This window comes from Rattus norvegicus, chromosome 14 (genome assembly GCF_021556685.1).
Source record: "Rattus norvegicus strain SHRSP/BbbUtx chromosome 14, alternate assembly SHRSP_T2T, whole genome shotgun sequence".
NCBI lineage: Eukaryota > Metazoa > Chordata > Mammalia > Rodentia > Muridae > Rattus > Rattus norvegicus.
The window spans coordinates 19,329,425-19,343,291 of NC_141547.1; the positions used below are offsets into that span (position 1 = coordinate 19,329,425).

General features: G+C 36.5%; 1 protein-coding gene across 1 annotated transcript in view; it reads right to left on the reverse strand.

The window, feature by feature from the left end:
* Positions 1 to 5,276: 5,276 nt before the first annotated feature.
* Positions 5,277 to 13,867, reverse strand: part of Mob1b (MOB kinase activator 1B) — a 32,742-nt gene continuing 24,151 nt past the window's right edge. The window contains 3 exon segments of the mRNA NM_001108357.1: positions 5,277 to 7,157; positions 9,809 to 9,972; positions 13,158 to 13,291. Of these exon segments, the coding sequence (NP_001101827.1) occupies positions 7,080 to 7,157; positions 9,809 to 9,972; positions 13,158 to 13,291 (376 nt within the window). The 3' untranslated portion in view covers positions 5,277 to 7,079.

Sequence of the window (13,867 nt, forward strand, 5' to 3'; positions counted from 1 at the left end):
TCTTCCCCAACATAGTCTGACTAGGGATATAAACCACTCTTAAGGACAGACTCCATACACAGCAGTAGATGGCCAACACAAAACTAACTCAATGGTAGTTCTGGAGATCCCTGGCTCTTAATGCTTCGTGTGGGCATTAGTTTTATTTTTACTCATTTTTCCCCTTACTGGTCTTTCTTATGTATCTTATGACTTCCAGTGTCCTTTAATGGAATTTCTCTGTGTGCTAATTAATATATGTCTCTGTCTGTGTTTCTTGTGCCTTTTCTTTGGTTCTTTTTCTCCTAGTAGTTTGTTTGCTTCAACCTACTCTGGCTTGTTTTTATTTTGTTTCATTACTATTTGTAGATGCTCTTTGTTTTCTGATGCTAGAAAGATTTGGGGGGTGGGGGAGAGAGGATCTGGGAGGAGTTGGGGGGAAGGGAATCCATAATCAGAATATATTGTATGAAAAAAATAAACTTTCAGTTAGAAGACGAGTGATGGCTCACGTATTAAGAGCACTGATTGCCCTTGTAGAGGACCCGGGATCAATTGCCAGCTTCCATATAACAGCTCACAATCACTATAACTCCAGGTCCAAGAGGCCCAATGCCTCTTCTGACCTCCACCGGCTCTTGCATGCACAAGGCGCATATATGTACACTCAGGCACACATATACACATAAAATTCTGTGTGTGTGTGTGTGTGTGTGTGTGTGTGTGTGTGTGTGTTTCCAGTATTCTTCCTTAGGAGCTCTCATTTTAATGAAGTACCAGAGGCCTGGCTTCTGGCCTCTGTGTCTATTAACATAGGTGCATCGGCACACACATAAATGCCCTCCTAAGTAGTGTGGCAGTGGTCCATTAGTTATTGCCACAATCAAAATATTTTCAACCTTAAGGTCTAAGCACAATGCCTCTAAACATTAAAAACCTCCAAGGAATACTTTGATAATACTCTAGAATATACATTTCCTTTTACAACTTTAGGTTTAGGGTAAATTATTCTACTATTACTGATATTATTTAATGATTTATAATAAAGATAAAATAAATCACTTCTTAGTTCAGTCGGAAGGCCCATAAATATTACATTATTTGCTGTTGTTTTTTTTCCATCTCACTGCAATAGTACGCACTAAAGTAAGCATTAGTTTTAAGTGCGGGCGTATAGGATCCTTTAAGTCTGAGACCCAATGACATACAATTTCTTAGCTTCAGTTTTCTAGTATGTATGGTACATAGATGGTAACTAACAGTGTTGTAAGAATCATTGAAAGTATTGCCTAACAAGTTTTGAAATGTTCAATATGTTCTATATAACTTTACTTTGCTTTGAATTGTTTCTAACATAGAAATACCTATAGTAAAAATAAATGGTAATGCGAAGTCGGACTCATGGCCAAACAAAAGTATTTATTAGGGTTTTTTTCTTATAAACATTTTCTTCTAAAGAAAAAAAACCTAAAATTTAAATACCTCACATTCTGCCACATGAGACTGTATACATTATTTACATCTGTCAAATAAAACATATTACAGATTTTCTGACATTCAGTATTTCCTTTAAAATAATAACAGAGAAACAACTTTGATCAGTAACTACAATTTGCATAATCTTGGCACAATTTACAATATGGCGCCTACGTTGCATTTCATAGTTTAGATCGTTTTTGTCCCATCTAACTATCTTACTAGAGAACCTGTCCCATCACGAGAACAGACATGTGTCTCCGTGCATAGCTTAAGCAATTGCACAATGCGAATCCTCCTTCTGCTTCCATTACCTGGCACTGGCAGCAGTTCTGATTTTTGTCTTCAGAAATGATTTCTATTCTGTGTTCCTTATATGCTATCTTCACAACATTATTTCTACCAATAATTTTAAGTAATAACTTAAATGTATAGGAAAAAAATCAAATATAACAAAAGTATTCCCTAGAATATTAGTGATTTCACCACCCTGGTTATGCATATACAAAAATAACAAATACAGTTTAGTAGCTGTAAAAAACTATTTTCCCTAAAAAATAGTCATTTCGGCAGGACAATTTAAGGAGGAAAGTGTTCTCAAACGAAAATACACGAACCTATTTTACAACCTATATGACTATTTCAAGATCAAAACTACAACTCAAAATTGTGCAAAAGTAGAAGAAATTCCATAAAGGAATAATTATGAAAAAGAATTTAGGAAATTGTCATATTATGTCACCAATAACTGCAGCTCTGGTGACATAAAGAAACTGTCAACCAAACAGTATGAATCTCTACCAATGGTGAACTGTAAACTCAGTCTTGAGTGCGTGAGAGCGGGGATGTGTGCACACAACACACAGATGAGTGGAGAAACACAAATCTTAAAGGCCAGTGATTTTGCTTCCTGTGAGTCTAAGAATTTTATCCCAACATTTTCTACCATGTAATACTATATGCAAGAGAGAAAGGAGGGAGGGGAAGAGCTTGTACCACACTTACAAGGTGGCCCAATATTTTATTGTATTTTTTTCTCTTTTGTCAGAATACAAATAAATCCAACTATGAGTGATAGACAGAGAGCAGTTTTATACCTTCAAAATGAATTCTCACTGAATAACTTCTTAGGGAAGCCTTAAAAATTCAAACCATTTGCATTCAGAATTCTTTGCATATTTGTTAATACTAAACTTTCCTATTAGATCTGGAGACACATCTCTAAACATTTATTGCCTCACAACAATCACACTGATAACCGCAGCCCCTATGGACATCTCTCCACTACTGCAAAACAATAATGTGTGAGGTGAGTTAGGAGTGATGTTTAACGACCAGCTGAGTTTAGAACTGGTATGTTCCTTACTGTGTCAGGTAAGTTTCAAAATGAGATGTTTTCTTAATATGCAATCACATTCCAAATTACAAATAAACTTTTGGTCCAGTGTATTTTCAAAACACAATCAGAATTTAATGTTATAAATGACATATGCTAAATACTTACATAATTTTAAATAGTATTGACAGGTAGGCTAAAATTTGGCATAATAAAAATATTGTTTCCAATTTTCCTATACATCAATCTCCAGTCTTTCATTAAAGACAAATTGAAAGGAAGCCTTTTTCACAATAAAACAGAAGACAGTGGAGGTAAATAAAGGCTTTGCTTCTTCAAAGGGCTGCTGTAGGTACTGGACCCATTTCCATACTAGCCTCTCAATCAAAACTACCCAACACAAGTCAAACATTTAGGGGAAAGCAAAAGATAGAAAGCAAGTTCTAGAGAAAGACCTTAGTTCTAAAATTTCATATAAATACAAAGTAATAAAAAAACATTTTCACATGTAAATAATAGTTCCTACTTCCCATAGTGACATCAGGAACCTACATTTCTATGATGCTGTCAAGTCTGTAGTCCCTGTCTCAGCAGATTAGAGCCTAAAATATACTCTTGCTTTCCACACTGGCTTGGTTCTCAGAAAATAGCCAAGTGAGTGAATGTGGTTTGGTAGTTAATGTAGGTTCTATTAAGCTTCAAAAATTGTTTTTGTGCAACCAAAAAGATGAAACTGACTTTTCTTACACAGTCATAAGTCAGTTCTCAAAGTACACTCATCTTAAAAGGCAGTGGACGACTTAGTATTTGCATCTCACATAATCTACCATTTCAGTGGTTATCAAAATTTCTGTCAGAGAGGATGCAGACAAAGCTATAAAAGAAATCTGTTATTTCTTTCCCCATAAGCAAGAAAAATGCTCATTACATAAAATGAAATCTAAATACCCATATTCCACTTTCTGATAGAGACTGTAGTGCTTCATCTATCCTGATAATCCAGGTAGTGACTCAGCCTGAAGTGCGTGTTAAAACATACTCTGCTAACTTCATGTTGACCATTTAGAGTTTACGATGACTAGCAAAACAAAATTTAAAAGAGGTAACAATCTAAAAATCTTCCATTAGAAGGTAGACAGAGCTCCACAGCCGCCACCACACACATGCTTTCTGTCTGGGGCAGTCTAATAGCATGGCTTCTACAGGGTATGAAGAATGAACAAGGCCATCTGAACTACCTACTGCTACGACAACCACTTCACTTGGTTGGTTTCTCTTCACCACCACTATTCTGACCACTAAATAATTCCTAAATCTTGCTTCATCGTGTCTACATTTAACCAACCAATGTGAGTGAGTAACAACTGTAGTAATAATGTATTACATTCAACTGTATGGAATGAGGTTATGAAAGAATAAGGAAAACCAGCTTGCACTTTTATGACTGTATAAAAAGTGGTGTAGCCAGTTATAGCGGTGCATACCTCTAATTCCAGCATTTGGGGTACAGAGCCAAGCAGATCTCTTACAATTTGAGACCTGGTCTATATGCCAGGGTTACATAGTGAGACCCAGTCTCAAAAAATAAGGAAAGAAATAAAAGGGAATAATTATCTTACTTATTTATAAATTAACAGTTCTGAAGAGAACCTAAGAGACATTTATAAGCAAGCTTTCCTGCAAAATCAAGCTTTGATCCTTACTTTATAAAATGACATTTTGTTGGACCGTTAGTATGCGTGCCTGTAATCTCAGCACTTGGGAAGCAGAGGCAGGCAGATCTCTGTGAGTCTGAAGCCAGCCTGGTCTGCAGAGTGAAGGGATAACCAGAGATATATATACAGAGACCTTGTCTCAAAAAACCAAAACGGGGGGGGGGGGGGGGTTGCATTTTACTCTCAAAGTAAATTTTTATTAAACTGACTTTTTCTTTTTCTTGTATCCTGGTATTTCTTTAGTCATACACCCAACAGCGTGCACAACTGCCAGGCCTTTCCCCAGGAAACGTCTACTCTTTCTCACCATATAGACACACACGCCTCCCTAATTCCCCAAAACTTGAGTGCTGACTGAAAACATGGCACCTGAGATTCTGGCACAGTGAACATAAACTGCTATCCACACGGAGTGCTAAGTCCTACTGTCAAGCACTAGTTTCTAGGACTAGTTCACATCCTGACAGTGTACTACTGTATGTAAGGCTTAAAGGACCAGAAGCAACCTCTTACTCCTCTCTCTACATGCTGCTGCTATGGAAGCCCATGACAGGGATGACAGAAAGTCACATACTAAGGAAGACTATTTTAATGAGTAACTATGTGCTTCATTTCCTGTATAGAGAGGAATCAAACAACAGAATTTGGAACAACCCATAATGATTGACATTATCTATTTAGATACTAAAAGAATATTTTAGAGAAATCAGCTAGCTGTCAGTTCATAAATAAGCATTACTAATAAATGCCCAGTATTATCTACCTTTTCCAAGCTCTTTTGTTCCTTCTATGATCAGTACATGGTAAGCAATTGCCATTACAAAAATCAAATGGAGAAAAAGGCAGTTCCTAGTGATCATAACTGCAAGGGCATCTAATTGTATCATTGTCCACTTGTTCATTTTAAACTCTCTTCCACTAAGTGTTTGTATACAAATTCACAGCAAGCATTTCTAGTTCACAAGTTTGAAAGTGTGTATCTCTAACTAGAAAGAGGGAAAATTGAGGGAGGCTGATTTATCCAAACTGATAAAATTAACACTCAGTCTTAAAAGAGTATTTCTCAAGAACAAAACTGAAGGGCAGCTATCCTCAGTATTTACTCTAAAACCAAACTGCTGAACCTGTAGTTGATAATGATCATTTGACAGGGTGTCATCTCAGCCAACATTTAAAAGCTATTAACTACTGAGCTGACATTTTCACTACTTGACTTGAGCTGACATATCACTACAAAGAAAAAAGATTTCTCACAGTGGAAAAATAAGGAGTCAGGATGCTTCAAACTGCACCAATAATTAAGGTAGTGTATCATTTAAAATGACAGGCAAATACCAGCTCCATTCACTGAATGGAAATGCTAAAAAGTGGATTATTTCCCCAAATAGTTAAATTACATGTTTAACGTCTGTACCTAAAACTAATTACTTATGTTTAACTTCTCATGGAAGCTGATCTCTAAAAGGAAGTCCCCCAGACTGTAAGTAATAGACACCAATCTATCCCAGGGCTCTAAAACAGGACTTTCTAGAATTTTACTCCCACACTAATCCTCTCTGTAATTTCCCAAACTAATGCCTGCTGTGACAGGTCTCACTTTCCTTTCCTCTTTGAAGTACAAAGGGATTCTGCACTTACAGCTCATTTGGCAATTGCTAGGAAACCTCACAGTTCAACATCCTTAATGAAGATGGCGATTCTATATATAACCTGAAGTTTTACACTTACAGTGCACTTATATGTAGAAAGAAGCTGAAATGCAGTATCTATTACATTTCAACATCTTCATATTTCAATATCACAGATATTAAGAGATGGGAAAAGACCTGCTTGTAGAACTTTAAACGTCTGTTGAACAGAATATATTAGTCAATATCAAAAATAATTAAGAATTTTGTTGTTTTACATTTATGTTCTACATGCACACCTTTACAAATTATGTCAAAAATAATTAAGAAATAATTTGTTGTTTTATATTTATGTTCTACATGCACAATTTTACAAATTATGTCTTTCTCAACATAGTAAAAGCTGGAGATCAACAATTTGAGTAAACTATGGCTTTTATAACAGATTACTTTATAACATGCACAAGTAAGTGCCCTAGATAGAAATTCTAATATTGTTTCAAGCTCTGTTCAGTCCTATATCTGTGCTTTGCACCTTAGAAGTGAGCCTATCAAGGCACTTAAAAACACGTAAGTCTTTTAGGGACTCCAAAGTGGGCCACAGTCTGCACACACAGTGCCCAGTCCATCAGCACTTCAGTCAGTTCGCATCTATTTCTAGCGTATACTATCATATAAACTTCTCAAGTAACCAAAACCAGGTTCATAAAAATAAAACAGAAAAAAATACTGGATACCACTAAGACAAAATCTGCTCTTTTCAAATGGTTCTCAGCTTCCTCTAGCAACAGAATATGATTTTATATATTCAGAAGAAAAAAGGGAACCCAAGCAAGCCCTAAAACCTAAAACAGAAACACTCTAGACAAAAGTGAAATATAACAAAGCCAACGACACTGTGTGCACGCAGCTCCATCTGAAGAAGAGTACACAGCTTTGCATCCTCTATCTGTCCTTTGAGGTGAGTTTTTCAATCAGCTCTTGCAGTGGTGCCAACTCTCGTCTGTCAATAAGGTTGAACTCCTAAAAACAGCAAAACATTATTTGTATCTAATTCCAAAACAAATTACCATGAACATTACTGGGTATTAGCTTCTGAAGTAAGTAATCTCTTTTTAAATCATTCATTGCCTTAAGAAAATCACTTAAGATCCCTTAATGCTCTATTTTTACATATCTATAACATTAAGTATCTATAATATTAAAATAATCCCCCCATCTCATGAAATGATTGTAGATACTAAATGTGGTAAACGCTGTTAACCCCTTCATGGAATACCTGGAACAAACTGTATCATTGGCTCCCACTGCCAGTGAGTGGGAGCTGTTGCTTCCTGCTGAAAAGAATACACTAGGCGGTACTGAAATATGTCAGTCAAATAGGGATATGATATCACTGCAAAGAAAAAGATTTTACCACGGAAAACTTAAGTCAGTATGCTTCAAACTGTGCCAATAATCAAGGTACTGTTATCTTTTAAAATGACTTTTTAAATGATTTCTCCTGAACTATAATTTTTTAAAAAAATGAATAAAAGCCACATATACTTCCAATCTTCCGTAAGATGGACCTTTCTCAACTTCCAGTGAAATCCGTGATTAGCACCCATCATACGCCAAGCCTACAATCAGAACTGTAGAGAAGCATCAGCTTTAATTAATACTACAAGCCTGTCCCTCAGATTGATGGAGTCTGGGCCAAGAATATATGGGAATATATACTACATGACTCCATTTTTGTATTAGACATTAAAGTAGCACTGTCAAATAAAGAATGTCTTCCTGTCTTGACAAATCTCCAGATTAAGCAGAAAAACAGACTCAAATTTAGAATTCTGAAAACTGCTCAGGATTCTACACTAGAAAGCAGACCACATGAGGAGAACCAGCTCTGAGTTCCTGGCCCTCAGTTAACCTTTGGCTTTTCCAACCCCAAGCCCCATCTGTGTGCAAAGGGGCCTCATACAAACTCGTAGACTGGCATATATATATATATGAGAGACGTACACATTTCCTATAAAAGCAGGTATCGTTTGGGTACTGCTTATGTCTGAAGTTAGACCTAACAGAGATGTGACCTAGTCTCCAAAGAATAAACATCAGCCTTGTTTAACCGAGAGCATGTGGGTAAGGGATTCTAGGATCACATATAGTCTAAGGACATAAGATACGAAAAGGACCTGGGTAAGTATGCTGTTGGCCCTGTAGAGCAAGACTGTATGGGGCCAGAGCAAGATTCTCTAAATCCGCAGGTCCAAACAATGGTCTTCTTAATCACAGAGGTGTTGCTAGTACATTGTGATAGGTAAAATGATCTAAATTGACCCCCACTACTTCACTCTTTAACACTTTACTCAGGAAGAATATTTTTTTCCTGACCCGACAAAACCTAAACTTTGACAATCATTTTCTGCTAACTAAAATATGAATGAAAATCTTGGAATGAAGTGGGCTTTATTGCTATGGCTCTGCAGAGGAGACTGTCACATAACTCCCCCAGAAAGCTTTGGGAAGTTACAACCTCTCAAAATGTGTTTTTACAGATAACTTAAAAGAAGTGTGCCTTTAGTGTAAGGAGCATGTATTAAGGAAAGTGGACATTTTTCTTCAGTGGAAAGTAAAGACAACATTAACAGACTTATGCTCACATCCAAAAAATACAAAGTAAAACCTGCTCTAATTTCTACAGAAACGGACAACAAAAAGTAGCTGGCTCATCTATTTCTAATTCTTTCACCTTTCTTTACTATTTCTCTAATTAGAGAATTAAATAAAAATATAATAATATATACTTCTTTACTCCTGATTCTCCCGCTCAGCCTCCAGAGTACTAAGATTGTGCGTAGGGGCCACGCCTAGCTTCTTAGTCTACACTTCTAAGGCCAGCTCTCTGAGAATTACACAAAGAGAAAGTCAACCTGCAAGTCAGCTCAAACTCAAGAGAGCTCTAGAACACACCGTGAGTCTTTCTCTCCTTACCCATGACAGATAGTTGTTAGCTTCAAAATCACTTAGAATACCGTTTTAAAAAGAAATGGGGGAGCAGAACGTGATATTCAAGGCATATATCCAGAAAAGAGTCCTGTAATAAAGAGCCAAGATTTTTTTCTTTTAAAGCAGAGGTTTAAAGGAATACTACTAAAACACTTGTGACCAACTGCACAACGTGTCTGCCCAACTAGTCAAGTTCAGACTCAGATTCTTCTATTTTTCTTCTACTTTGGTTGGTGTTTGTTTGCTACTTGCTTCTGTTGGTTTTGGTTGTTTTTATCTGTTTTGTGTTTGTTGACAGGATCTTCTGGCCCAGGATAACGGTCTATCCTTGAAGTCATAATCCTTATGCTTCAGCCTCCTGAGTGCTACAACTACAGACAAGAACCGTCAGACTGACTCACTCTTCAGGATTCTTATTTAGCCCCTTACAGCCTAGATACTGAAGCAGTTCAAGCAAGGCACGGCATCTTAGAACCGTCTTAGATTGCCTAACATGAACTGGGAAAGTAATGAAGTTAAGGAGCAAAAGGCCCATCATTTACCATCATGGGAAGTGTAAACAGGACATAGATTAGAGAAAGTGAAATCTGTCCTGACGGTGTATAGTCACTTATTCATGTATTCATCACAGAATTCTAAAGATAAACAAGAAGCAACACAGGCTTCATGATTCAACCTACCTGAACAAAAAAAATAAAGTGCTTGAAAGATGTATTGAGATGTGCTTCCTCCTGAAGCTGGATCACGGGGTCAAAATGTTGATGATAAATGTGAGCGTAGACTCTGAAGAGTCGTTTGAGTATGGTTTTTGCCACTGACATGAAATTCTTGGGGAATGGAACACCTAGTAAAGAGATAACCGCCCCTCTGTTAATAAGAGAAGAGCACAAAGCAGCATGATTTGTCATCAAGTAGCATCAGGACTGAAAGATGTACTATGTACAAAGCCCTACTCTGCACGCGCATAAAAGCTTTGTAAAGTTCTTAGCACATAATGAATGAGAGTAAATTCCAGGGTGCCTCTGAAATACGAATGATTCTTCTTTATGGTGTATCATACTTCAAACATACTGCCACTTTACAAATAAACACCTAAGAAGCAGCAAAGTTAAAACTCACACCCAGGTTGCTAGATTCGTTAACATTAAGCTCTATTCAAATATGTGCTAACATAAATAACTTATTAACCATTTCAGTCATGCTTAAAGTGTTTTTCATATACACCACACACACACACACACACACACACACACACACACACACACACACACACACACACACCACATAGGCATTCACACACTTAAGTCTTAAGGAGATTCTGACCACGCATGGTGACTCATATCTGTACTCTTAGCACCTGGAAGACTGAGTGAATTCAAGACCAGCATTGGATACATAGGAAAACCTTGTTTCAAAAAACCAAAAATAAAATAAAATTTACCCTTGGGATACTATTCTAAGTGCACACCAGACTCAAAAAGACTATTCTTTGATCTGACTTGTATTTTGCATGAAGAAGAAGATGAACTCTACAGAGAATAAAACCATGGTTACTAGGTAAGGGGATAGGTATGAGATATATATAAGACAACTGTAGAAAAGGTATAGGATAATCAAGTCAAAAGATCTAACATAAAATTAATAATATATTATACTGAATTTTTTATTAGGTAATTATAGCTACTTCCATAACAATAAAAAAACAATAAAATAGGTTCACTGTAACAGGATGCACATTAATTTGTTTAGCATCATGCTATGTAACAGATATATGCAAGTTTTTAAATTTTAATAAATATCTGAGCCCATTCAATGGTTTAGCAGGTAAACCACTTGTTCTGAGAGCCCACTAACCTGTGTTTAATCCCCAGAAAGCATGAATAGGTGAAAAGAACAGATTCCACAAGGTTGAACTCTGACCCCCACATGAACACACATGCATACACAATAGTCCTAAGTAAATCCTTAAAAAGAAAAAGAAGAATGCAAAATCCTATATTTTAAATGTTGAACTTGGCAAGACAACCAAACACTGTATTACTTAGTGTCACAATACTATTACCCACTTAACACAAGTAAAAATCACAAGAAATAAACATACCACAAAGCATATTCTAAAATATCCAAGCCGTGTTAAACCAAAAAAGGAAGTCCACATATTCTAGACTACAGAGATTAACAAGACAGAGTACTCCATGAAAACCATTCGCAGTGATCCTCTCTTTAGCTGTAATAGATATTACTAGGAAAAAAACCACAAACAGGACCTAAGACCCAAGAAGATCTAAAATTTCAGAGATAAGTGCTCTTTGAAACATACAATGTTAGTCAAAAGTTGTTTAACAATATTCTACAGGTAAATTTTTTTTTTCAGAAAACATACTCATACGTAGTTTTAAACTGTGAACACATGTGAACTCTCTACTGGCAGCAATCTCGACTTAACAGGTCTATCTTTCAAAGCAAATACACCAAACAAGTCACTCTACCTATGTCAGGGCAAACCCAGTCTGTTTCTTTCCTCACATATCTTGATTTCAAAATCCATGTGACACCTGGTGGCTCATTCCTGAAGGCACACTCAGGAGGATCAGCCAGGATTGCCACTGGCTTGATGCCAGTCTGAGCTACAAAGAAAGACCCTATCTCAAAACAAAAGAACACTATAAAATCTTTAAGAATAAGTTTATAAGCCGTAAAAATCACTTCTTTATCATACGTATAAAATTAGATATAAGGGGAGGGGATTTAGCTCAATGGTAGAGCGCTTGCCTAGCAAGCACAAGGCCCTGGGTTCGGTCCCCAGCTCCAAAAAAAAAAAAAAAGAAAAGAAAAGAAAAAAAAATTAGATATAAGCCATAAAGTTTGGGAAGAAAGAAAATTAACATGAATAGGGTAGGTATCACTAGCTATCTAATTATCCACTCTTTTTTTTCTATAAGATAGGCCAGATTTTATTACCTTCCTATAGCACAAACTCACCTGTTTATCACTTAAAATACAGAGGTATCCTTAATAAATGTAGTGTAGGGGCTGGGGATTTAGCTCAGTGGTAGAGCGCTTACCTAGGAAGCGCAAGGCCCTGGGTTCGGTCCCCAGCTCCGAAAAAAAAGAACCAAAAAAATAAAATAAAATAAAATAAATGTAGTGTAAACAAGGACCCAAGAACACTCTTGAAATGCATACAATTAGAAGTATTTTGATTGATGTGGTAATCTGCTATGGCTCCCAGAACAGTAGTTAAGTTGCCATCTCAAACTTTCTACTAAAAATGAAAATTACTAGATGTTTACAATTCTTTTTTAAAAGGGAAAGAAAGGAGCTGGTGTTGGTGGTGCACACTTTTAATCTCAGCACTCAGGAGGCGGAGGCAGTCGGATCTCTGAGTTTGAGGTCAACCTAGTTTACAAAGCAGTTTCTAGGACAGACAGGGCTGCACAAAAAAACATGTCAAGGGCATCGGGCTCAAACACACCCAAACACACTCAAAAGGCCTTCTTTTATTAGAAATAATGTCAGCAATATTTTAATCTGAAATATCACAAAAATTTTAGCAAATAATAAATTAAGTCAAGAAGGAAATCACTTATTTTCTATTGTCTACCCTTTCAATTAAAACACCAGGTGCAGGGGCTGGAGAGATGGCTCAACGGTAGAGCACTGACTGCTCTTCCAGAGGACCTGAGTTCAATTCCCAGCAACCACATGGTGGCTCACAACCATCTGTAATGGGATCCGATGCCCTCTTCTGCTATCTGAAGACAGGTACGTGTACACATTTATAAAATATTTAAAAAAAAAAAAAAAAAAAAGACCACTAGATGCAAGGGTGAAAAAAAAATCAATTTACACAAAACAGCTTGCTTATGTCATAACTGCCTAGCAAGCTCCCGTGCCTCTTCATAAACTACTTCATCAAAGCAATCCCAAGAAACTGCTCAAAGGGGTAGGGCAGGATAGGAAAGAACCATTGTAGAAACATAAATTCAAATACACCATGTTTATCTCAATTACATAAAATACTTTTACCAATTTTTGATGGAAATAATGTCTCATCATCCAGCTGGTCCTGAACCCATGTCATCAGGTAATCAATATACTTCGGTGCAGAACACTTGATGGGCTTTTTTATGTTTGTTCCATCTGCCCAGTGATACTCATATCTGCAATAGAAAGATTACATCAGATAAGAGGTATAAATGTACACATATGCATATTATAAATATATACACTAACATGTTTTAAATGATCTTTCAGGTAAGAATGTATTTCCAAATCAACAGTAGTCTGTTTTGCATTTACCACAATCCAACCTAAAGAGATCAAATCAAACTTATCTTCTACTTAGATGTTTTCCTCATCTGCCTAGTTTTCTATCTTTTCCTTTCTTTCTCTTTTCTTTTCCTTTTTTTTTTAAAAACAATCTCTCACTCTGTAGACCAGGCTGGCTCACTCTGTTACCAGACAGGTAAACTCAGAGATTTACCTGTCTCTGCTTCCCAAGTGCTGGGGTTAAAGCACAGGCCACCACGAGCAGCCTCTGAATTTTCCTTAAGTGCTTTCTCTAATACAGGGTATAAAATACATTGCCAAAGTGGGAGAACTTGCTTCAATGTCCTATGATGTCTATCATTGAACTTGAAGCTTTCCCTCCTTATATAAAATGCAGCAAAATTCCTTAAATCTGGGATTAAGTAAGAAAAAATGACAGAAAATTCAAAGTAAAACTAATGTAAATA